The sequence below is a fragment of the Plectropomus leopardus genome, chromosome 1 (assembly GCF_008729295.1).
Source record: "Plectropomus leopardus isolate mb chromosome 1, YSFRI_Pleo_2.0, whole genome shotgun sequence".
Classification (NCBI taxonomy): domain Eukaryota; kingdom Metazoa; phylum Chordata; class Actinopteri; order Perciformes; family Serranidae; genus Plectropomus; species Plectropomus leopardus.
Genome location: NC_056463.1, coordinates 30,943,986 through 30,970,213, shown reverse-complemented (window position 1 = coordinate 30,970,213; position 26,228 = coordinate 30,943,986). Strand labels below are relative to the sequence as shown.

At 39.9% G+C, this 26,228-nt stretch overlaps 1 protein-coding gene across 3 annotated transcripts; it reads left to right on the top strand.

Annotated features, from left to right (window-relative positions):
- The first annotated feature begins 694 nt into the window (after window positions 1-694).
- cylda (cylindromatosis (turban tumor syndrome), a) lies at window positions 695-23,684 on the top strand. Of its 3 annotated transcripts, XM_042482002.1 has the most exons (17): window positions 695-1,003; window positions 2,040-2,582; window positions 4,457-4,768; window positions 7,080-7,185; window positions 8,093-8,194; window positions 8,825-8,941; window positions 12,860-13,248; window positions 14,635-14,800; window positions 14,898-15,039; window positions 15,554-15,676; window positions 16,055-16,146; window positions 16,348-16,414; window positions 17,522-17,654; window positions 18,964-19,072; window positions 19,295-19,413; window positions 19,815-20,031; window positions 21,374-23,684. In XM_042482002.1, exons 2-17 carry the CDS (start codon window positions 2,091-2,093, stop codon window positions 21,556-21,558), a joined length of 2,871 nt encoding a protein of 956 aa, XP_042337936.1. In that variant the 5' UTR covers window positions 695-1,003; window positions 2,040-2,090; the 3' UTR covers window positions 21,559-23,684. The 3 variants fall into 3 exon arrangements, with proteins under 3 accessions (XP_042337936.1, XP_042338005.1, XP_042338076.1); XM_042482071.1 differs by lacking the exon at window positions 8,825-8,941; XM_042482142.1 differs by lacking the exons at window positions 8,093-8,194; window positions 8,825-8,941.
- The last annotated feature ends 2,544 nt before the right edge of the window (window positions 23,685-26,228 follow it).

The following is a 26,228-nucleotide window of genomic DNA, read 5'->3' as shown; positions in this document are numbered from 1 at the left end:
ATTCGATGCTATTTTATTCTTCTACTTCACTACATATTCAAGATAAATGTTGTATGTTTATTGCGCCTTATTTATTTGGATGCTAAAGTTACTAATTTCATATTACAGTTGTCATCCAAAATGTATAATCATCACAGAAAACATGACACATACGATATAACCTCAGCAGTGTAAGATGTGTAGTGTAGTGTGCAGAATTGTTAAATTAGCCTGCTGCAAAATTAAAATGCTTACATATGAATGCATCATTAATAATGATCCAATAATACAATTTAGAATATAGGTCTATATTATCACGTATAACACTGTGAAAGGGGAAAATTCTGCATGTTATTGTTATTAAAGACATTTTGCTGGTAGTAATGCTTATTTAGTTCTAGTTAATTGAATACGTAAATTTAGTGTGTGTTTTTTTTTATGAGTTTATAAGTACTGCTCCTTTTATTTAAGTAAATATTTCACACCTGAATATTTTCCCCACCACTGCTTGACATCATCATCTGCCCTGGAAGCTACACTTCAACCTAACTATGTGTTCTGCCATTCATGGGAAAACCCCACCGAGTGGGGCTTAGTTACAAACACAGTGAGCAGCCAATCAGCGCTTGAATACGAAGCACTTGACCAATGCCTGTCAGGAAAACCATGACGTCATACATTAAGTTTCGTGAGGTCGTCTCCTGTAAATAAGATATCTCACAGCTGTAGCGATACACTGTAACATTTCATGTGTTTTCCATGGAGAGCAAATGTATCTAAATGCTGGTAGCATATTGTAGAGGGTGGCAGTCCACTGCCAGCCTTCATGCTGTCGCTCAGCTCGCTAGGCTAACTTTAGCGTGATACTTAGCTGGTTAGGACGCTAGCATTAGCTAGCCATTTAGCTAATCAGAGGTTATTACGGGAGGATTCTAGCTTGATTTCAGAGGCCTGTACCTAATTGAAATGGAAGTTTGAAATGACAGCCAGCCGTAGCCTCTAAGTGAACTGACGCCTAACAAAGGTAAGCTGACCGTGTCGTTAGCATTGAATGGAATTGACTATATGGTGCTTTTTAGCTGACGGCACGTTAGCTACTTCCCTCTCATGAAGGGGGGCCTGTGACTGACAGCTTTTGCCAGGTGATGATACACCGCTGCTCTGGTTGTCAGGGAAAACGTTTATGAAAACGAGTCATGGTATTGCTGTCAGTGACGCCGACACTACAGTTAGCAAATCTGTAATCGGGCTTGTGGTTGTCACCTTAATGAACACGCGGAATGTATATCAGATCAGTGCTAACCCATGTCAGAGTGAAATTACTTTCAATTTTCTACCGGTGTTGTTTGTTAGCGCCGTGCAGCGTTAGCCATAACAGTATTGTCTAATTTGTTCTCACGATGATGTTACAACATGTGGTGAAATAACAGTAGAATAGGCAAGTTGGTAAAACTAACATCCGTCGTTTGTTTCGAGCCTAAAGACAAATGACGGATGTAGTGTGCTCTTGACTGTGCTTGGTGGTTGATCATCATATCTGAGGTGTCATGAGGGGAAATCCAGTTGTCTGGTATCTGAGTCTTGTCTTGGGTGTCAGAATAAGTCAACCATCTGCTCATCATCTATTGTTAGAATATTCAAATAAGCAGCAATATGAGTAATGTCACAGGAGGTCCTGCTGAAAAGCAGGTACTGGACAGGAATGACTGGGCAGTAAAGAGGGAGAGTACACAGCTGACACCATCATGAAGTGTTAGTTTTCTCACAACAAACCACAAGCAGCCTGGTTCAGAGATCTGTTCACTTAACAGGCAGTAATCAGCTACAAGAGAGGTAAAAGTTACCTTGCAGATTTCAATCTATTGTGCTTTATCTTTACTGAGGTCACCGTTTATCATTATTCAGTTAGGTCTGTGGAATATTGCAGTTTTATTAATTAATCTCAATAATTAAACAAGCTGTCACTCACTATTTTGATTGCACGTGTGTTGTTCTTTGTGGGGAAAAAAAAACATTTTTTTGTATTTTTTAGTATTCATTTGTTCTTTCTTTATTTTCAGACCACAGGTCAAGCTTGCCTTGATGTTGGACCTCCTGCCTAGCATGCAGCCATGAGCTCTGCCCTGTGGAGCCAGGAGAAGCCCAGTGGGGGCTTCAGGGAGGACTGGCGCTTCTACATGGTCATAAAGGAGTGTACGGTGGAGAAGCCTCCCCAGAAGACGCTGAGGATCCCCCGTGGTAGTCTCGGTCAGGCCTGCCAGGAGCGCAACAGCCTGGGGCGAACACTGCCCCCATGCAAGGGCAAAAAAAGTCTCCGCATTCTGGATCAGACCAATGTGGTGCTGAGCCTGGACGAGCGGGACGTCCTGGAGCTGGATGAGAAGCTGGCTGAGCTGCTGTTTCCCATTACCAACTGTGAGGAGCGGTACGCCCTACTCCGCAACAAGCAACGGCTGGAGCGTGTCCGTGACATTGACTGTGGTTCTAAGGTGCGTGTCCAGCTGCGCTCAGGGGATGAACCTCTGCCTGGTGTGGTCCGCTTTAAGGGCTCACTGCTACCTGACAGAGCCCTCTCTGGAATCTGGTTTGGAGTGGAGCTGCTGGTGAGAACTCCTGTCTTTTTTGGGGGTTTCTTTGTGGGGAGAATGAGGGCGCAGAGTGAAAGCACTAATTTCAGTGTTCTAGTTGTTATTTAAGTTGCACAGAACAAATTAGATGTATTTTCTTAAAATAACATTTGGAAACTAACTGAAATTTGTCTTTAACTTTCACTTTAACCACAGCTTGAAAAACAGGTACAGCTGTGGAACCAAAAGCAGAATTGCAACAAAACACCACTGTGCAGCCACTGTGACCGTGAATACTTTTTTAGGAAATAGTTTTCAACGGCAGGTGACTAATCATTGCAAACCAGCTGTCAAAATTTTATATTTCCCTCCTATTTCCCTTAAAACCAGCTCAAACACAGATTGCATGAGTGTCTATGTGGCTTGTGCAAATTCCATTTAGTCTTATCCCATACAAAAGAAGCAGCCATGAACTGGTTCATGAGAGCATGAGGTATTTTCTAACTTATGTCTCATGCTTAAAGCTGCAAATGAAAACACACTACCCTTGCCGTCTTTATTTGTCAGGAAAAGATTACAACCATTTTTGTCACTCGTGGCTTTCATCGGTAACACTGCTCATAGTAGTTGCAATGCTATGAAGTATTTGTACTGTTTCTAATATAAAGGACATTTGTGAGCAACCATTCAGTTACTGGAGTGTGACACTGCTATTTTAAGCTCAATGGATTTTAGCATCTACATGCATAATAGAGGGGAAGAAATGCAATGAGTACAACTATATTTATTCATCCTGGTGGTGCGCACAGATGTACATGTCTTTCATGTGTGCCTTGTCAGCTTGCGCTTACATGGTGTTGGAAAATTGTTGATACAACTAGAAGCACATTTAACAAAATAGACCCTGAATCACATCAATGTTTTTGCTGACAATAGTAGAGCTATTCTGATGACTGTTTAGATCTGTACAGAGCACAAAGCAGTGCCTCCAAGGCAGAATGAAAGCTAAATATTCACATTTGTGTGACATTTGCTGTGATGATGTCACATCTCGGCACCTTGCATGTCATAGTTATTTTGACTTGTAGAAAACGCGGGATTAAACTCCATTCGTGTTGGACTTTCAGACTTGTTTTGGGGGAAATGTTTTGGTTATATTCTGCAGGTTAATTGAGGGTTTAGGGTTAATGTAAATTTCTGCACTTTCTCAAGCTTCAAAGATACAAACTGGCCACAAATGTTGTGTTTCAGCAAAGTTCTAACTGACATGAGGGTGAGCAGATCATGGCAACATTTAACTTTTTGTGTCAACTGTTCCTTTAGTCTCAACACTGAATGTGATTATTCGATGTCATGCCATTCAGTCTGTACCATATGTACAGCAAGTGACAACATACAAAGGGTTGCTTATTGCAGCACAGTGTTGTTTTTATTCTAGTGCTGGAGTCCTCCTGGGTGGGCTGATGGGGCTCAAGCATTCAGACTGTGGCTCAACATAAAGGCCTCATGGTTTGCAGATATGATTCATGCAGATATGATTCATTCATTCATATAATTCTGATTTTATGCCCCTTGCCAAATAGAGATGACTAAACTATTGCTACGGTCTGCATGTGAAAAAAGAAGCACAATATGTTACACTATGGTTTGTGAGAACATCCAGTATCTGTGCTGGAACTTTTTGAATGCATTTATCATCGCAGTAAGTCAAGTCATATTCCTGCTGCAGTAATCGATCATATGCTCTCACAGCTCTATGATGTTGACTTACCCTCACTGAAGAATGCTGAGCAAGCATCCTTGCTACCTGCCCTACTTTTTGTGACAATAAGTTGATCATCCCTCTTGCTCCTGTTCTGTCTCACTCTTTGCACTTGTCTCATCATCCTTCCTTTGGTTCTGTCTCCCAGGAGGAGGGCCGGGGCCAGGGCTTCACAGAGGGCTCCTACCAGGGCCGCCAACTCTTCCGCTGTGAGGATGAGTGCGGTGTGTTTGTGGCCCTGGATAAGCTTGAACTCTGGGAGGATGATGATGACGAAGCCTTGGGTGAGCTGGAGGTGGACCACGTCAATCTGGTGGAAGACGACCAGGACTTCCCACCACTGGAGATCAACTCCAGGGTCTTGGTGCAGACCAGGGACGGGCCAGAGAGAGGCACCACCATTTTTTGTGACCTGCTGCCAGGCAATGAAAGCCTAGGCTACTATGTGGGAGTTGACATGGTGAGTAAGGCTCTGTTTGAATATCCACAACTCTGTGTCTAAAAATGATCAACAGGTTATGTTGATGAAGAAAATGATGCAAGTGCACAAAATCTGAGTCTCCTACTGCTTTCAGTCAAGTAAAGTAAAGTGAAGGGAAATGAAGTTCTATTATCATCTTTTTCTTCTTGACAGTATGACTTGTTTCCCTCAAACCAATAGTTCAGTAGTTTGAGGAAAAATGCTCATTTGCTGTCCCACTGGGAGTTAGATGAGAAGACTGAATTCACTTTAATGTTTATACGCTAAATGAAAATATAGATACGGTAGGCAGTCGGCTAACTTTTCACCTAAGAGCACCTCTAAAGCTCACCATTTAAAAGGTTGTGTCTTGTTTGTTTAAGCCGTGTGTTAAAGCAATAAATTGTCTTTTTATGGGGGTAATGTGTTGGACTATTTCTTGGATGGAATCCGTAACTATGTGAAGTCTCTGCAGCTTGCCTAGCAACTTGTCCTGACCACGAAATAGTCAGTAACAAACGAGACACGTGTTCATTACCGAGCTGTAAAGGAAGCAAGACAGTGGAAATTGATGCCAAAATGTCAAACTTTTCTTTTAAATACAGTTCATTGGTGGTAACTGGAATTCAAGGTGTGTATTTGAGCAAATCCTAATTTTACACAGCTTTATAAGTTAAAATAAGTAGCATCTTATGGTTAGAACATCACAAGTTTATGTCATGTGCATGGTTGCATTTTGTTGTTCAGACTAAAACTGAACCTTTTCAAAACTCAGACTAAAAACGTGTGCTTCTGTGTGTATGGTGTAAACAGAGTTTTTGCAAAGCTATGATGCAAACCAGCTCAGTCAAGGACCCAGGGCTGTGTGGCAGCAAAGTTAAGGAGACAACTAGTCGCCTTTAATTTAGTGTCTGATCCTTTATTTTCAAAAGTTGTTATGGCTGAATACACAGCAGTGCTGTTGTCATTAACCTGGATTCTTGTTGATTTTGCAACATGATTATGAAATAATTATTTAATTAGTGCTGCAGCTCTGGAATGACTGCTTGTTATACAAAGTGTTTATGGGCCGCCATTAAGTAACTAACCAAAGAAGAATAGATTTAGCTGTTTTCTTTCACCTGGAAATGCTAATGTGGATGCAAATTGCTTATACACAAAGTGGCTTTTTAAAATTCAGACCACTTAACACAGAAATGATCTCTCTAGTGTCATTGCTCTGTGTGACAACTCACTGGCTGACAATGGAATAATGTGTGTTCAAAACAGAGTTGCCACATCAGAAGGGAAACTTACTCTCATATTGTAAAATCTACACTCTAAGTTTCCTCCTTGTTTAAATTCAATCTTAAATCTTGACAATGTTCTTACCTGGTCAGCGTTAAATTTAGGTAGAAGTTTATAATGAAGTGAAATGATGTTTCAGTCATGACTGAGGATGCTTTGCCAGTTTTGTTGTTCAATCATTTGAACTGTCTTCACCTTATTAGAGGGCAGCAATGTCTGGAAAGTTTCACAATTTCAGCTTTAGTGCACAGAGTCACATTATGAGAGTTAATGTCCTAATTTTTTTGTCATGACTTGCCTATGTATTTTTTTTAAAGACTGTTTCTCTGTATGTTTAGGGAACATGTCTTGTTGCCTGGGATCACAGTAGCTGGTATCTATGGCTACTGTTGTCAGGCGGGAGAGGTATTGTAGTCATAGGGAGATTGAAACACATAACTGAGGCATTTGACTGCTGATCGTTATCAGCAGCAGCACCAACAGCAGCAGCAGCAGCCCACTCAGTGCATCTGAGCCACCCACACAAAGGCAAGGCAGTCACGCGGGGAGTGAGGTAAAGACTTAGTGCTGTATGACCCAACAGCATGGCAAGGGGCCAGCAGGCAGCTGAGGAGAGCCCACTGCTCTGCCTCACTCTGCGTCCAGCCTCGCCCTGCCGTCTCTAGCTAGTAGCACTGGCCTCACGCTTATCTTAGATTATCCCGCTGGAGCAGAGTCCTGGATTCCAAAACCAAAAAGAAGAATAGTGTGGTTGAGCTTGCAGAGACAGTAGAGCTTTCAGTTGAATTAATGTGAGATGGAAGATCTGTTGTTTTGGTGGAGAAGATGAAGATGAGCAGTTTGGATCATAACAATACTGAGGATTACGCTTAAGCATAATTTTCGGAGTGATAAGACAAAAGACGTTATTAATCACCAAGGAGATAGTAGGGGAAGAAGCACGTGTGGCACCTCATCAGTTTTGCAAAGATGAAGAACGTCTGCTGGCAGGGTTATAAGGTTCTCATGTCTCCAACTCTTTCAGGACAATCCTATCGGGGACTGGGATGGTGTGTTTGATGGGAAGTTGCTGTGTAATTTTGCCAGTTTGGAGCACACTCGACTCGTCCCCATCTGTGACGTAATGCTAGGTGAGTCACCAAGAATTTGTCAATTTTTTTGGACCATGTGTATGTCATTTTCTGAAAACATTCAGCCGTCTTTTTCTTGGACCAGCTCTGAGCTCCCTCTAATCGTTCTGAGTTTGTGTTTTGCTTGCAGCGTGAACAGAGAGCCTTTTGTGTTGATGTCTCACTTGTTTTTGAAAGTCAAGTGAGATACTCAGGCTCTTTGTTCTCCGCATTGGCATATTGATTTGTTTATGTGTGCCACTGCCGCCTCTCTGACTATTCAGACTTGCGTCTAGAAAATCTTAAGGATCGGGAATCTTTATTTTGCAAATTTCACTTTGAAAAAGTCCTTTTGCACTTTCTAGACAGGCTACATGAAGTATATGCTGTCACTAAGTAGAGCTACTTTCAAATCTACCCCCAAACAAAAGTTGCCATTCATTGGTCATTGTCATGCATGTGTCTGACCACAGTTAGAATTGTCTTTTGTGACTGACAGCCTGCGTGCAGAGTTAGAGGCAAGAACACTTATGGTCGATCAAAGTTATGGTTAGCCTGCAGTTATTTACAATATCTTTAGCCCGCAACCTTTAATTTTCAGGCCAGGTTATTACTTCTCTTGCTGTAGCATACCATTTCACATGGTAGAGTACTTTAGTTAAGGTGCCATACATTAAAAGTATGTTTTCTGTGTAGCCAAGGAGGCTGACAGAGTGTAAACATCTTATTGGATATTTAAATGTGTTTGTGAAACGTGTTTATTTAACTGCAGTGACAAAATGAAAACCGTAAAGGAAAACTGTAGGGGGTCAGTGCACATTTACGTGTGTTCCAAGTGGGCTGTGGAAGGCATTTGGTGCATGGTAGTTCAATGCAGGCTGATAGGGCTGTTGTGCCTCTAATGTGGATGTATTTCTGGGCTGTACAGAATATTCCATGCAGGACCAAAGGCTGCAAAAGCACAGTTTTGCCCCCAGAGGCACCAACAGTGACAAGTCGTCCTCTGGCCAAAGCAAACCAAAGAGCAAAGGTACTGCACTGCTGTTACGATACAAACCTAACTGATGTAGCCACCGCTTGTTGTGATGATAATCCTTAAAGGGGCATTCCAACAAAATTGTTTGGTCCTGATTCTATAAATATAGAAAGTGGTCAAATCAATTTTTGTTCTGAAGGTTATTGCTGGTAACTTTTGATTTGAGAGTTATAATAATCCCCCCGAGGCTATTCCCTCACAGCTAGGACAGACAGGAAGTCTTTTCATTAGTACAGAATTACAACAGATGAAACAGTTTTGGTGGAAAGTCCCTTCAAAAAGATAATGATAACAGAGGGCATGCTTAACTCCATTTTACACAAAATATGAGAAACTCCTGTCGCAGCTGCATTGATTTGATGTGAATGGGATGTGTTACTACCCTGATTGCCTTTATTTTCTCTTGTAGTGTTTCTCTTATGGAGAAAACTGATTACAGTTGCTGACTAATTTGCCTTTTCCTCTGTAGGATTTTCTACTCTTTATTTTTCACTTGGTCTACTGCTGAAATATAGGGACAAAACATGCTTTCAGACACACACACACACACACACACACACACACACACACACACACACTTTGCTCATCTCTGTGTTTCTTTTCATGTACTTGTGTTATTTACAGGATTAGGTCACCAGTGTGGCAGTAGAAGCAAGTCTGAGTTTTACTATACTTTAAATGGCAGCTCTGTTGACCCCCCAGCCCAGTCCAAATCCAAAAGCACATGGTACATTGATGAAGGTAAAACATGGTTACTCATGGGATGTCAACCATCTTATCGGCAAGCTCCTGTTTTCAACAAGTTACATACTCATCTTATTCACTTTTATCCGTGCTAGACAATTTTAATTGACTAATATTGGCAAAATCAGTGGCTCCATTTCCGCTAGGCCAACCCTATACTGAAAGGCATACTGTGAGTTGCTCTAAATAGAAGTGTTCTCCAAAACTAGATAGTTTTAGCAATTGTTAAAACTGTGTATGGGAACCCATCTCTCCCACCTGCTAAAATCATATGGCACAAAATCCATTTTTTGATAATCAAGCTAGTTTTGTTAACTGTTTTTCTTCTCGACTGAAGTTTTCTCATAAAATGAACAAAGTACAAATTTAGAATGATGAGTTTCTCATATCTTAATACTAAAACTTTACCACTGTAGTTTTTTCATTTGCATGAATACAGTATCTCACAATCTTGACAAACCATAGTATCTCTTAATTATGAGATATCCACTGCAAATTATTTGTCCAGTAGTTGACTTAGAAAGCGAGTTTCCTAATATCATTTCAGCAGCAGCTAAACAGAGCTGTGGTGCTGAACCAGGGGAAGACAGCCGTCTTCACCACGCTGGCTAATATAAGAAATTCCACCAACACAAGTGATCTGATCCACGAACAGAAATAGTTTTTTAGTAGCTTACAGAAGAGGTACATTTTAGATCTGTATCAGAGAAAAGCAGGGATTAGTGATCTTATTTTTTAAAATTTGCTCCCGTTAAAGATAATTTAAAAAACAAAAAATTCATAGGGCGTCTTATATAGATGTAATTGACATTACCCTTACAACTTATGCAATGCAGAAGATTTTTGTGCTTTGGCTGTTTGTTGCTATAAGAACCTGAAGTCACAGTAAATCAGGGGAAAAAAAGAAAAATTAAATGATGAATATTTTCTGTTCAACTCTTTAGCAAGTGGGAGAAAAGGAGATTCATACAAAATCCACTATATATATCTGTAGTAGATGTACTTATGTAATTACTGTATACTGGAATTAAATAAATAAAATACATACTTCAAATATAATTTGAAGAAAAACAACAATCAGTAGTTTGTTGCAGTAGCTTGCCATGAAGACCTTTCCACTAGTCTTGTCCTTCATCACCATTTTAGTGTGATATTCCACCTGCATGGTATACTTGGTGTCGCCCTAAGGCTTTTAATAATGCTTAATGCTGCAAATTACTCCTTAACTGGCTGTTGTCTTATTTTGGCTGCATGTGAAGTTGTCACACAAACATTTCTGTATAATACGATTTGCAGGCCAAAGCATTAGTAAAATCCTTCACTTCTGGTGTCAGGCCTGAGTGATTCAGTCAGTGCATTGGGTTGTTGTTTTTGTACTTTTATTTACGGGACACAGGTTTGACTTCTGTTTCTTTTTAAGAGGGAAATTAGATTGCTCATGTCAATGCCAATTTGTGTCAGTTATGAAGAATTTGACAAGTGTTTCTAAAAATCCAATGCTGGAGTCAAGATGGTGGATGCAGATTATTACTGTGTTTTACTTGTCCACAGCATTCAGGATATTAACTCATTATTCTGTTAATGATCATACTCTGTATAAGATTCATGTTCTAATCATGATTTAATGCCTAAATGTGAATTTCAGCCAAATCTAGATCAAAAATCAACCAAAAAAATAAAATGATGTGCCTCCGCATCATAGTAAATGCAAACATATGCAAGCTCTGAAATTTAGTCTACTCTTTATTAAAATGAACACTGTAAAATGATGGTGTTGTTTTCTCCTTCCAAACAGAATACTTGAGTGCCTGTAAAAGTATTTCAGTGCTAAAGCACAAAGTAGGAGAGGTCGGTCATTAATGGCTGAAGTGCTGTTTTCACAACTGCTTACTCATCCTGTGAATGTGTAATCATTTTCATCTTCCTCAGGGTCACTTTCTACATTTTGGGTTATTTTTCTTCATGGTTATGGTGATTTCATTTCTGTCACAAAGTCATCAGACTAGACTCCAAACTCCCGGGGCACTGTCTGTGAGGGAAGCACTCATGTGTGGATGTACACGCTTAAAGGGGAATGCCACTTTAATCAAGAATTAATGTTGTCGTGGCAGTTTGGTCAGAACGTATTACGTCGCATCACTCTTTCTTAAAGTTAGAATTCAGGGAGAAAACTATGATATTGTGATTATTATGACATTATTGGTGGTTTACAAAATCATACGCTGCAGAGAGACAGTAAATATTGTGGTGACTTTCTTGTGCTATGAGGTGCTGGATTGCTCACAACACTATTTAGAATTTAAATACTGATTTGTAATGTATGTTTACTGTATTGAATTAACATATTACAATTCCAAAACTATTACATAACGTTGATAAGGTCGTTGTGTAGCATCTGTTCTCAGTGACAGTTCCAGTAAGCAGCAACTGAATGGTAACTAACAGCTTCATATTATAATTTCACACTTTGATTTCAAGAAGAGAGGAGAAGCCCAGATGTGCTTATAATGATGGCTGACGGGACATCATTCAATAACTGCTCACTTCTGCAGTAGGTGATGTGTAAAGTTAGCTTGCCAGTTATCTGCTTTTAAGTTTTTGCTTCAGGGACAAAGCACAAAAAAATCCCAAACCTTGTCAAATTGGTGTTACTTTTATAGCAGTGACAGATATCGATTCCCAGTGACACCAGAGTTTTTAGCTTTATCAAAGAGTGAGCATGTGTTGTCACTGCACAGTTCATCTTTTGGGAATTCTTAGATGGAGTGGCACTCCCCGTCACAAACACATGGATTTAAATGAATTCATCTGAGTTTTTAAAGGTGTGATATGTTCGCAACCTGCCGTCAGGCCAACTCCAAGTATGTCATCTCTGAAAATTGTGAATTTCATACTGCTCAGTTATTTAGGTGTGTCATCTCAAAAGCAAAATGAAGCACATTGCAGAACGCCTTCAGATGGGAAAAGGAGTCTTCACACCAAACAAAGGGCATTTTCACACTTTATACAAGAACTTGAGTCTTGACAGTGTCTTATTCCTTTAATAATTAAGATGGTTCATTATCAACAGTTTTTACAAAAGGAACTTTTCTGAGCTGTGATCAATTTTTTCAGCACTATACACTCAACATAAAGCTGTCGCAGATTCTTTTTTTGTATTTTCTTCTCACTTAAATAGCAAATAAACATTAATCTCGACCGTAGACCAGTCTCTCCAGCATGGGTAGGCAGTAAACATATTTTTAAAAACTTAACAGTTCTGAGACTTTTTCTTTTAGCTGTCCAGATCTTGTTAAACTGTAGTAATAATTTATTTTCATCAAAAATAAATTTTGAACTTGTCATTCTCACATGTCATTCATTTGTAAGGGAAATATTCCTAGTTTAGTCTGGTTGATGCAAGTGTGAAAATGCCTTAAGACGCTGGGATTGTTTAGGTCAAAATGCTAAAGGCCCTTCAGTCTTAATTGATTTTATTTAAAACCTCTAAAAAAGCACATTGAGGGAGAACCCTCATTTTCAGTGGCCCTGAGGTACATACAACAAACACAAGTTGAAAACACAAAACCAAAACAAATGACAATGACAAACACTGTTGCAGTTTGAGAGAATTTTAGTAGTTCTTTAAAGTTAAATGTCTCCAGGTGTGCCGGTTCCTTTCTCTCATCGGATAGTGTCGTTAAACTGTGACAACAGCGTCTGAAAATCTTGTTTTTGCTGACCTCTTGTGGTTGAAGTTCTCACATTGCAACAGACTCTCAAAAAGAGTTCAGCAGACCAAGGATTTTCAGCTGAGTGTTGCTACTCTGTAAAGAATGACATCTCTTTCATATTAAAGTTAGCTCATGTAATTTATATGTTGTGTTTTTATATAAAATGCTCATTAAGCTTTGGTATCTGCTTTCTCTCCTGCAGTTGGGGAGGACCCCGCCAAGTCACTTACTGACACACCCCCTGACTTCAACCAGTCCTCCCCGCCCTCCAGAGCCCCACCCCCTGTCTCATTGACCAGCGACAACAAGTTCCACTCTCTGCCCTTCAGCCTGAACCGTAAGACTGGGCCCATCGACAGCATGAGCCATGGGCCTCTCTCCCTCTCTGTCCAGTCGGTAATGGGAGAGCAGCCCGAGCCCTCGTCACCTGCTGCCCCTCCCTCGCCGCGGCCTTCAACGCCTCCCCGAGGACAGCCGGGTCTGGAGGTGGGCTCTCTGGTGGAGGTGAAGGAGAACCCCCCTCTGTGTGGCGTCATCCGCTGGGTGGGGCTGCCTCCTGGCCTGCTGGAGCCTTTGGCTGGGCTGGAGCTGGTGAGGCAACACAGCAGTGTAGAACTGAAAGTTTGGTTTAGTTTTTAATGTCAGTTAATGAGGGAAAAAAACTGAGACACTGGATAATAATGGACAATAAAATAATTATATATCTGGAGATGGTCTGTGGAAAAATATCCCCTTGCCAGATTGTGCTTGTGTGGAAATTCAGTCTTGGTCACTTACTTGATCACACGTTTTTGACGCATTTTGTGTAGAGTGATTATTCTCCTTGATGCTATATTCCACTTTAGGTACATTGACAGATTACAAAAAGTCCTTCCCCTGGCAGGAACAAGAAATGAAAATCACTTAATATCAGCTGATATATCTTAGTATTGGCAACACTTATGACCCCAGTACATTGCAACCTAACAAGCAGCACCCACACCAGCTTTCACTCATTCATTTGAAGCTACGCAAAACCACAAAAATAACATTTCTTATTAACTTGAGCTTGTTTTGATGATCTGCACATTTGTTGCATCTTCCTGGTTGATGAGCTGGATAGGAAATTAGTGGACTTATATGTCCATGTTGATTATGTTTCTCTCAGTACCGTCATCATTTTTCAGGTAAAAAAAACACTGCTTGATACAGAGGCAATATTAAAGAAATAGTTTGATGCTTTGAGGAAACATGCCATTATTGCCTTGCAAAAAGTTAGATGAAAACTGGAGACGAATAGAAGAATGAGGGTGCAGGGGGTAGTTCTGTTGCCTCAGAATAAGAGGGTTCTGGTTTTGACCCCGCTGGCCAGCTGGGGCCCTTGTGTTTGCATGTTTCCCCCGTGTCAGTGCCAGCAACCCTTAACAGGATTAGCGGTTATACTGTAGATATTGGATGAATGCATTGCTGAAAATGTCTTTACCACTTTCATATTGTTTGTTCACCGTAAGACTGCAGCCAGAAGCCGATTAACTTAGCTTAGCTTAGCATAAAGACTGGAAACAAGGAAACAGCTGGCTTTGCTGTGTTGCAAGGTAGCAGCTCTAGCAGCTCTAAAGCTCACTTAATAACCTGTAATATTTTGCTTGTGTAATCCGGGCCATTAAAAGGATTATAGAAATGACAAAAAGTGGTTTTACTGGTGGTTTTGTGCTGGACTATTTCTTGGCCAGGCACAATGACCTCCTGGATTCTCTGCTGGTTGCCTAGCAGCCTCACAGTGACGACAAGACTTAAGGAAGTCACTGAGCCCCACAACATAATGAATAAACAGATTTCTCAAAATGTCAAATTATTCCTTTAGGCAGGTCTGAATAAAATTTAACATATTCGTCACTAAACAGCCAGTCACAGAATACATGAAAGCTTTTTTTTTACTGCACACCGAGGTAGTCCCTGACAGTAACTGGCTGATGTGATCTTGACCTTCCCTTTCAGGAGGAAGAGTGCCCTGGTTGCACTGACGGCACCTTCAAAGGTACGCGGTACTTCACCTGCCCACCGAAAAAAGCACTGTTTGTGAAGCTCAAGTGCTGCCGGCCCGACTCCCGTTTCCCGTCCCAGCATCACTCCTCCAACCCCATAGAGCGGTGCAACTCCATCGGTGAGTCCTCAGCTGGACTGGGGATAATTAAAGACACCAAATTAGCTATTATCCACAAAAGCTTTGTGTTTACATTTACACTGTTGTGTTTATGCAGCATTTGGGGGTTACCTAAGTGAGGTAGTACACGAGAACACGCCTCCTCGCACAGAGAATGATGGTCTGGATGTCATGGTGGGAAAAAAGAAAGGTATCCAGGGCCACTACAACTCCTGCTACCTGGATTCAACCCTCTTCTGGTCAGTATTCCTTAAGTCTAACAGGACATGAACATCTCTGGACCTCAGTTACATTGATTGACTCTACGGTGCTTCCTCAGCCAGCAGTGCTGTGTTTGCCCAGAGGCAGAGGCTTTATTAGTAAACTGTTTTGACTTTGCCCACTGGCTCTAACAGGAGGGGGTATTCCTGCTGGGAGCGGGCCGGTGGATAGTGGTACATCTGTTGTTTCTGCCAACACTGCGAAAGGCCATTAAATACAGCAGCCAGTCCAAACTTTTAAACTAAACTGCAGGAGATTGCATGCTCTAAAGATGCCTCGGAGTTTTGGAGTTTTGAATTTTAGCTTTAAATTTGAGCAATCCAGAAATAATAAAAAGAGAGCCCTCCAAGTTAAGTTAGATTCTGTGAGAAAATATAAAAAGAGCAGAAAGGATTTTTAACCAAGTGTACAATAACTACAAATGTAATCAAACAAACTGCATTGTATGAGGATATTAACTGTAATCCTTTGGTTGTGTTTTCTGCTCTGCAGTCTCTTCTCCTTCAGCTCTGTACTGGACACAGTTCTGCTGCGACCACGCTCAAAGACTGATGTGGAGTATTACAGAGAGACCCAAGAGCTGTTGCGCACAGAGATAGTCAACCCCCTACGCATGTAAGGCAGAGTGCTTTATTGCATACTATACATACTCATGACTTGTGACTCCTGATGTAAGTTTTGACTCAGTGCTCTAATCATCTGCCTCAGGCATGTATTTTTTATTTATTTTTATTTTTTTACAGGAAGCTAAAAGCTGTTTGTTCTTGATGAGAGTCTTGAAGTTCCTCTGGGACTTTTAAAAAAGAGGCTGCAAATTATTTAAATTCAGCTAAATAAAACAAAACAATCAGATATATATAATTGGCATTTTTTACTTAATTATCAAACCCTGATTGTAGCATCAACTCAGAATTGTATTAGCACAGCTAGTGTCACTAAACCAAATGTGGCTATTTAGCCATCTTGTAACTTGCTCGTTTCTTTGTCCTTCAGACACGGGTATGTTTGTGCCACTAAGGTGATGAAGCTAAGGAGGATCCTGGAGAAAGTAGAGGCAGCCTCTGGGTTTACCTCTGAAGAAAAAGGTAGAGAATAACACAGATCATTTGTTTATTAGTCTTTCAACAATTTCTTACATGTTTTCTCTGTGCTCTTTGTCATGAGTTTGACTATATCATGGTGATTTTCATATTAACAGTTTTACAGTTTTTACTGTGTGCAGTGGATGGCAGCCTTGACACAGGAATAATACCTCACATCTCATTTAAGTACATGTTGTCTTGCAGATCCTGAAGAGTTCCTCAATATCCTTTTCCATCACATACTGAGGGTGGACCCGTTGCTGAAGCTAAGGTAAGAATGTGAGATAAAAATGCAAAACCTCTTTGTGAAAAGATACTGCATCAGCACAATTTAAAATTTCCTGAAATTGTTATCAATAAAACATTTTGTTTTATTGTTTTCTAGCAATGTTTTAGTTGGCTTTTTTTTTTTTTTACCAAGCAGAAGTAGTTTAGTGAGCAGTTTTTATTTTTTAACCACAAACCATGTGTATGACATGGCATAACATATCTGTTTGTTGCTGCTAACCACACTCTGCAAATACAGTTCCAAACACATCATTGCTGAACCACAGAATTATACCAGACCTTGTTTAAATATGCTGTATGTAGATTTACACATAAAGTTTCACTTTTGCTGCAGTGCTTGTGCTCGAGATTAAATGGCAGACAGCGTGGGCAAAGTGGTTTGCCTAATGGAGTTTTTTTTATGTCACATTATGATAACTCCCTCTAAGTTTAGTGATCCATGCAATGCAGACGATCAGAATGTGGTCTACTGTACGACAGTAATTCTACTGTGAGCAACAATGCCTGTGTTCACACTTTCATACCAAAACTGAGCAGTGACAGACTGAGAGTTGAAATCTCTCTAATCTGAAACATGGACTGGGCTGAGAAATGAATACAGATGTTACAGAAGATGTTTATCATGTCCCAAGCAGTTCATCTGCCTGATCTAAAACACGCAGTACAACTTTACACTTGACAGCTTTCAAATGAAAAATAAAGATTTCCAGTTGTTGTAGTAAGCTTTTTTTTTCATTCACACACATTGCATAGAAGTCGTCAAATTCCTATTAAATCTTTGAAAATTCCTCAAGATTGAACAAAAACATTTTGATGTTACATATCCTTCACTAACAGGTTTGATCATTAACATGATTAACATCGATAAAACTACATACAGATCAGTTTTTAGACGAGAATTACAAAATCTTGATTCTTTACGAAGCATTTTAGCAGATTTGTTTGTAGTCCAGTGAGGTTTGGTGGTTGTGGGTACTTTTAGTATTTGCACAGATTACAGCTGGTCTGTTGTCCTTGTCTCCTGAGAAAGAGAATGTGCAGAAAAAAAATGAATAAAAGGAATAATCATAGACTTTGTGTTATTTTCCAGGTCAGCAGGACAGAAGGTTCAGGACTGTTACTTTTACCAGATCTTTATGGACAAGAAGGACAAGGTGGGCGTTCCCACCATCCAGCAGCTCTTGGAATGGTCCTTCATCAACAGCGACCTTAAGTTTGCAGAGGTGAATTTCATTTTCTTTCAACTTTTTTCAAAAAACATATTAGGTTGAGCTGAGTAGAAATATTGTTTATATTGTGGTGAGATTTGTGTGATATATGTTAGTTTGGAACAGTCATTCCCAGCCTGTAGATTATCATATCACATAAATCTTTGAACCAAATCATAGCGTATTCAGTACTACCAAGAATTAAGACACTACCTGAGCTGTTTTCACAATTTGTTGCTGTACAAAATTACATCCTTTTGAAATTATTTAATATTTAGATCTGATGTTTTATTTTGTTTTACTCAATTAATTGCAGTTAAGTTAATATAGTTAAAATAAAGTTAAAATAATACTTAAAAATTAAAAACTTCTCGTAGCTTATTTTGCTATTATTACATATTCAGGTTGCTTTTAACTTTGAGTGTTAATTATGAAAATGTATCCTTTTAATCCAACAAAAGCAGACAACAGACTAGAGAATGTTTTTGTGACCATGATGTGTTGGACAAATTAAAATCCAGAAAACATTTGCATAGTGTGCAATGTGGTATACAGTTCTTGATGGCTTCGGGGCTCGAGTCTTTTTACACAAGAGATAAATAATATTACACCTTTTAATTCAGCTGACAATACACCTGAGGTACTTTCAGCATCACCGTTGTGTGACAGTAGAATGGCTCCCCCCTGTGTTAATAGTTTGTAATTCAAAAATCAAATCTAATCAAAAGTTGATTAAATTAAAATAAGATTGAATGCTTTTTAATAAAGAAAGAAATAAAGAAAAAGACAGAAAAATCTACAGCTGTGATACAGAGGGAGAGTGAGACTGCTTGGAAATGGGAAAAGAGTTTACACAGCTCGTTTTTTTCCATGTCCTGACCCCACAGCTCCGTTACAGGACTTTGTGTCCTAAGCCACCAGCAATCCTAAAAATGATGCCTCCTACATCAAAAGCAGCTTCCACTGCTGATTAGACAATTAATTCAACCAAGAAAATGTCGAACGTTGATCACACACAGCGTATAGTCACATGTCCTGAGTACAAGGCAACTTACACTTAAGACTCTGAATTTTATCGTCATTATATTACATTAAATTACCCTAGATAAAATAACAACTTTTTAGAAAAACAACACGTTAGTGATTTTTCTTCCACTTCTACAAACTTCGATGTAAAGGTCTGTAACATGTTTGATATCCAGTAAACTGTGTAGACTCTGTGCTGCTTTCAGTTCCTGTGTGCACTGAGCTTCACTGATATGTCCGCGGTGCTTTGTTGATGACCACGTACATTTTCTCTTGCCTTGTTTTTCCTGACTCCCAGGCTCCCTCCTGCCTTATCATCCAGATGCCCCGCTTTGGCAAGGACTTCAAAATGTTCAACAAGATTTTCCCCTCACTAGAGCTAGACATCACAGACCTCCTTGAAGACAGTGAGTTGTAGCTAATAATTTTTTCCAGTGCGTAAGAGTGATGTGTTCTTTTCCGATCGATGGTCTTTCGGAGCTGTGTGGCATTTGGTAATGAAATCCCACTGACTTGTCACTGCTACTCAACTGAGATGAAGGAACCTTTTTTCCTTGTTTCTAAACCTGCTAAAGAACTTTTGTGCAGCTTGTCAGGTAGAATAAATGTATGTGGGTTTTTTTATCCAGCTCCAAGGGAATGTCGAATCTGTGGGGGCCTGGCTCTGTACGAGTGTCGAGACTGTTATGAGGACGGGGATATCACGGCTGGCAAGATTAAACAGTTCTGTGAAAAGTGCAATACACAGGTAAACAACAGGGGGCATTATTGCAACACCAGTTCAACAAAAACTAAGTTTCAAAGTGTGTGTCAGGATCATCCATTTGGTGGCGCCAAATCCAAAGGAATCCTACTGTCTCAGTGCAAAAGTTATGTTGAAGAAGAGTGGCGTCTACAGTAGATTGTAACACATGGTCTGTTCATTTCACTTGCCAGCACTCAGTGCATTTTCTGAAATATTGCTGGATTTATATCTAAATTGCCCATCTGGCAGTATAATCCTAAAATGTACTACAAAGCTTTTATTTCCCGTGATTCTTAATCCATATGCTATATGATGCATGGTGAACATATTTTCTTCAACTTTTAATAGGCCACAGAAACAGTAACAGTCTGTGTGATGGCGTGTACCTGTTTGTACGGATTTAGGTTCACCTCCACCCGAGAAGGAAAGCCCATCGGCACGGCAAACTGTCTGTCCCCAAGGAGCTGCAAGACGGTACGGGGCGGCAGGGCAGTTTCCCCCGCCAGAGGATGGAGCTGTTCGCTGTGCTGTGCATTGAAACCAGTCACTACGTGGCCTTCGTCAAGTACGGCAGCGCGGATTCCTCCTGGCTCTTCTTCGACAGCATGGCCGACCGTGACGGTAGGTGTCATGGCCTTTTGATGCTCAGTTTGTTATGACATCAAACCGATCCTTGAAATAAAGCTGTGAGCCAGGAAATGTACAGGAAATAGTTTTTCTAACAGCGATGAGAGAATTTCACAGTGTTCAGTGACGAAGATGTTCTTATAGGACCTCAGATACGCAGTGAAGATCTTAATTAATCACTGCACAGAAAACATCATGCACCCAAACATTTTCTGTTTGAATTTTGAACCAAAGCTATGGTTTTGTCAGACTGAATTGCATCGTAAGACTTGGAGATACAATCTGACTTTTTATTCTTCCTGTGATATCACATGTGACTGCCACAGCGCCTCTAATAAGTACAACTTTGAGTCCAGCTCCAATCTGAATAACATTTCTGTTCTGTCTGATGCTTTACATCATTTTCATTGAAAATTGATTTGCCCATTATTTTGTACAATTAATTGATTAATTGGTTGATCAGTGAAATTTAAGAAAATGGTGAGAAATTTTTGGTGTCACATTGAGACTGAAGAAAGTGGCAAATATTCACTATTAGTACTACTGGAGGTAGAGTTTGGCGTTTTTTCACAAGAAATGACAAATCGATCTGTCGATTTCCAGAACAGTTGATCATCATTTTTTTGTGGATCAACTAACTGATTAATTGACAAATAGTTTTACCCCTGATAACTGTTTTATTTTATTTTACTGCATAATCATGAAAAAGTCTAATGAGTGTGCTGAAAAGAGGATGTTTAATTTAAAACTATTTAAAAAACAATTTTACTTTCATAACTGCCGTTGGCTACTTCCAGATCATAGTGTGATTTGACCAATGAATTAATTCCTAGTCATCTAGTATTTGATTTATTTTTTAGTTGTTGTTTTTTTAATTGAAAGAACAATACAAAGCATACAAATTACACAGTAACCAAGATTTATTCAGTTTTTTTCACAATGTTTTCTCCCCTTACGCTCCCACCCCCAAAAGAGAAACCATAACAGAAGTAAAGGCAATACCCAAAATCAAACTAACGGCGAGAGTCTAGCTGAAAGTAGTGCACTAGCACTAGTAGCAGTGACATCAAAATTGCAATAAATGAGACGCACAGGATAAGAAAGAAATGAAAAACTGATTCAATAAAAATAACTTGAAAATAAAATAAACAACCAAATGAAAAAAGGGGAAAATAATAGGGAGCTCAGTTGACATGTCTTAGATGTCTCTAAGTCTTTTCAAAATAGTTTAGGGAACCTCATTTAGTATTCTGAGCACTAAAAACGAGTTGTGAATTTGGCATTGCTGTTTAAAAACGATCCTGTTGTTTCTGATGATCATGCATTGGCTTTGCAGGAGGGCAGAATGGTTTCAATATCCCGCAGGTGTCTCCCTGTCCGGAGGTGGAGGCCTACCTGAAAATGACCCCAGAGGAGCTGCACACTCTGGACCCCAAGAGTATCCAGGGCCAGGCCCGACGCCTGCTGTGCGATGCCTACATGTGCATGTATCAGAGCCCGACCATGAGCCTGTACAAGTAGAATCCTCTCCCCAGCCCCTCCACCTCTGCCCCTCAGCCACACCACCTCCCCCCTCCACAAGGACAAGAGATTCCCAGAAAGACCAAAAATGAAAAACAAACTAAAAGAAGAAAGGCTGCCTGCCAGCAGGGGGGCTGTCCGGAGTTAACCCTCTCCGGCCCACCTCTCCTCAGTGCCTGCCAGTCTCTGGAGGTCGGAGAGATGGAAGAGAGGGGGAGAAGCCTATTTGCACTGTGCATTAGTTGAAGTGTTGTGTTCTTCATGTAGTCCTATGTAGCTTTCCTGTGTCTCACAGCTGAGCGTTGGTGGTGAATGATGAAGCAAAGTTAGGCCTTATGAAGATTCCCTCCCTGCTCAGGGAGGATGGGGGGAGAAGATGGGCGGAAGGGCATGTTAGCGTCACCGCGGCTGACAAAACGTGCAACAAAAACAAGATGAGCAAGTGGGAGGACTTTGGCCACCTCATTTACCTTAAGAAAAGAGGAGTCCTGCTATTCTTAATCACTGTAAAAGATGGGAGCTTTCCATAACGCCACATTACAGAAAGCGTGCAAATCCTCATCCAACCTGTGTGTACCGTTCCAAAAACTCGTGTAAAATCTCTTAGTAGCATAGATTTCTCCAGGTAGTAACATCAGCAGTATAGATGTCAACCTACTGTGCAGTCGCGTTAAGACCAGAGTGTTCTGCTCTATGTGACCCGGTTTGCATACCTTCCCATCACGCTGTGTAAATGTCTTTACAGTATATGTTTTTGCAGAAACAGATGTAGCCATTGTAAAAGTCTCACGTTTTACTGCATACTTGCTCAACCAATGCTGCACTTTTGCTCTATCCCCAAGTGGACCTATCAGGAAACATTTAGGTTTTGCTCTTTTTTTTTTCCTCCCATTGGAAGTCGCAGTGAGTGCTAATTTGTTGGTTGGGAGACATCAGAGTTTTGTGTTACAGAATACAAATTTGCTTCTCCTCTGTAGCTGTAAAGAGCGCTCTGCATTGCTAATGCAGAGGAGATGCCAGATAAATGCATGAAGGGAGGCTTGTACAATGGCTCCTGTTGTAAAGCTGGTTGGTGGAGCACTCCATGCATTCATAGGGTCAATGAGGTGAAATCCTGGAAAAGTCTGGCTGTTTTCTTTAAATTAAGAGAGTATGATGTGAAGAAATTCACATGCAATGTTGTGAAGTCGGGCTTGTTGTGTTGATGACTAAATCTAAATTATATTTTATGTTTACAAAGCCTTTTTCTCTGCCCGTCATGGCAAGTATTGACTCTCGCTGCCTTCCATGAAGATGTGACATGCAATGTTTCCAGCCATGCACCAGATAACAAAACAATTGTGATCAAATATTATTATTTATTATATTGTAATCATATTACAGCCTCATATGTCGTCCCTTTTTGAGAAAATGAAACAGGGTTGATGATACTGGTTTGGGTACTCCTCGTCCTCTTTCACAGTATATTGAAGTGAGTTATTGTTGTTTACACCATCTCATAGCAACTACTGAATGTTAATAGTGACATGCTGAACAGTGTAGAGTTAACAAAGGATGGGGAATGAATGAAGCACAAGGCTGGTAACCTTGGGGCACCATATATACAATAAGAAAACAATTAAATAAAAAAAATGACTCCATTGTATTCTAATTTTAAAGAGTACTTAATAGCAAACCAGTCATACTGTGGATTGAGATATTAAGTAGTTGGTTTTTATATATAACACAAAATTGGACAAAATCAAGAAGCTGCACATGTTGGCATCAGCATTATATATATATTTTTCCTAAATCACAACGTAATCATGGATTTAATTGTGAGTATAAAACAAGCGCGCAAGGGTGTTTTTATAAATTAGGTTCCAGCTGACAACTCCCATTTTGCTCTGTGGTCGTTTCCACTGTCCCAGGGATCCTGACAGAGGACCTTCCTGTGTGAACTTTTTCTGCACTGCTGAAGCTTGTCACTGATTGGAGCCTTGTTCTCTATGAGAGAAGTCTCAGAATGGAGGAAGGGATTTTTTTTCTGTTGCATCTGTACAATATAGACATATGTAACGGGTGGAAAATTAATGTCAGTGATGTTCCTGTAAATGTTAACAAAATAAAGCCAATTTTGAAGGGTATGTGGCATGCCTCTGAGTGGTGTGAAGACAGATTTTGTGAGGCCAGCGTAGGTAAGCATCAAGAGTTAAGGGTAGTAATTTTCCGATTTGGCATCGCCTTGTCAAAAAAAATTAACCACAGGAGAAGAAAATGCAGCAAATGGTATGATGTTGAGATAAATCTAAAATGTATTTCACTTACACAGTGTTGAGATGCTAATGAGGGCGGAAAGCCACCATGGAAAGAAGGTAAATGTAACTATGCTCTCTTTAAAGCCAGACTCCACTGACAAAAACAATCATTTTATCTAGCTGAACACGGGAGCTGCTGGTCTACCACTACCTAGATCAGTTTATAGTTTGTATTATTTTGTGACTTTGGATGTTTCACTGGGTTAGTTTGGATTTACAAAAATCACACAATTTAAAAAAACAAAACAAAAAAACAACCAAAATACTTTACCATTTGAGGCAGTGGTAGACCAGCAGCTCCCATGTTCAGCGATGTTAAATAACTGTTGACAAATGAGACTTGGATCATACTGCATGTATTGTGTGTGATTTTGTAAACATGTTTTGATATAGTTTTGTTGGTGTTGGATGCAAACCCCTGTGTTTTATATTTATCTCTTTATCTCCCTTTTAGGATTCTTTTTTCCCCGGAAGTATGCAAAAAACCCAAAACATTTTCTCCATGAATTCAACGTAACCTGGGTGAGTAATTAGAGTTAAGTATTCCTTTAACATTAACTTACTATTTCACATCAGCTTGTAACTGAAAGGGATACAGTCAGTGGCACATAAAAGAAAGAGACTCACCCCAAGGGGGTACTGACATTTTATTTAAAAAAAACAAACAAGTTAACTCAAAACTAAAAGGTGATGTAGACTTGTACTCCTGGGTGTGTCAGTACATCATGACATCACTGTTACATGGGGTCAAAGGTACAACACTGCTTTTTAGACTTTACTAAGTTACTCTCAAAAACATGAGTGCACATTCTTGACCTGTTCACGCATCTAGCGGCCTACAGTATGTACTGTACTGTTGAACTTATTTAGATGATTTGAGAAATTTTAAACTTTTTCAATTACATTTTTTGTTGTACTAGTTGGGTTGTTTGTGTACTGTTGAACTTATTTAGATGATTTGAGAAATTTTAAACTTTTTCAATTACATTTTTTGTTGTACTAGTTGGGTTGTTTGGTTGTCATAACTGTGAAGGCATCATGTTGGTCTACACACAGGGAGTTGTAGGAGCAGCTTTACTGCTGCAATGCTGGCTGCTGAAAAAAAGACCTGCCAAAGTAGCGATTCTATTCATTTCAGCTAAACTAACTTCAGCTGCAGCAAGTTTCACTGTAGACTGTTTTCCCCCCTGAAACTTGTAATTGTTACAGATTCTGATCTTAAAATCTGATCTCAAAGTTTAAAGTTTGAGCAGCATCAAACAGCCATGCATACAGAAACGTTGCGACTACTTAGTCTTTCTGTGATGTAACATGTTCTGTATATGTTCATATGTTTATCAGCATACGTTTATCCACACTTTCACGATGGTATCTTCACATGGTTAATATAGCACAAACCTGTCAAGCCTCAGGTTTTACTACAAGACACATGTTTTACTGCCTTTGTTGGCCTTAAAGTGAAAACCTCACACATTATTACACTATTAAGGAAAATAAGAATAATGTGTTATATTTTTTGTGCTGTGATCCTAGTTCAGTAATAAAATGACAACAACCAGTAGAGTTACTCTATGGCTCACTTTGCAAACATTTTTACTGTGGCTGAGAGTGGCACAGCAGCGTGACAGTACAGTGGCTATATGTTTTCAAGAAGATGTCACTTTGTTTTGCTTATTATTATTATTATTGATAATAATAATAATAATTATTATTTGTTCTCTCGGGGAGGTTCTTGAGGCTATAGCAGTTAATCCTTGTAAAACCTGGCTTATTGGTGTATTTTTCAATGATTAAGCTGTTTGTTATGCACTCCTACAAAGATCTGATTCTTTACTGATAAGATTACCATGATCAAGCCCAATTTAGGCTTCTGACAGAGCGATCATCCTCTGACTCGTAAACATACAACAACAATATGATCACAGCTTGTTATGCTTACGGGAAGATGAAAAAGATTATAGTAAGCACAGCCTGTTTTGACCACTTGCTGTTGGCTTTGGTCCTCTATCTGGCCTATATGTTCAGATTAAGTGACCCAATTCCCCAGACAATCTGACAAAACGATACCCCGTGATAAAACGGCATGTATTATACATGCATTTCCCCCACAGGAACCCTATTCCACACCTTACCCCGTTTAGTTTTTAGTCAAACTTGAAACCAGCTTAGCAAGCTGACTTCAGAAGTGCCAGATAAGTATTTGTCAACAGAACAGCTGGCACACAATGCCCTCTTGTAGCTTTATGCCACAGCATATGCCAGCCGCTCGTAGCGTGTGGTAATTTAGCCGGGGCTGGTTCTACAGGAACAGATGGGCTCAAGTATTGTTATTCTCGCTCCAGCTCAGGGCCCCTGGGGGGAATCACTAAATAA

What these genes read in the sequence shown, in the direction of transcription:
- cylda (XM_042482002.1), top strand. Translation starts at nt 2,091, where the DNA reads ATGAGCTCTGCCCTGTGGAGCCAGGAGAAGCCCAGTGGGGGCTTCAGG. An exon ending in CATCTGTGACGTAATGCTAG is followed by an intron (nt 7,186 to 8,092) that starts GTGAGTCACCAA and finishes TGGGCTGTACAG; the next exon opens with AATATTCCATGCAGGACCAA. An exon ending in GTTTACCTCTGAAGAAAAAG is followed by an intron (nt 16,147 to 16,347) that starts GTAGAGAATAAC and finishes GTTGTCTTGCAG; the next exon opens with ATCCTGAAGAGTTCCTCAAT.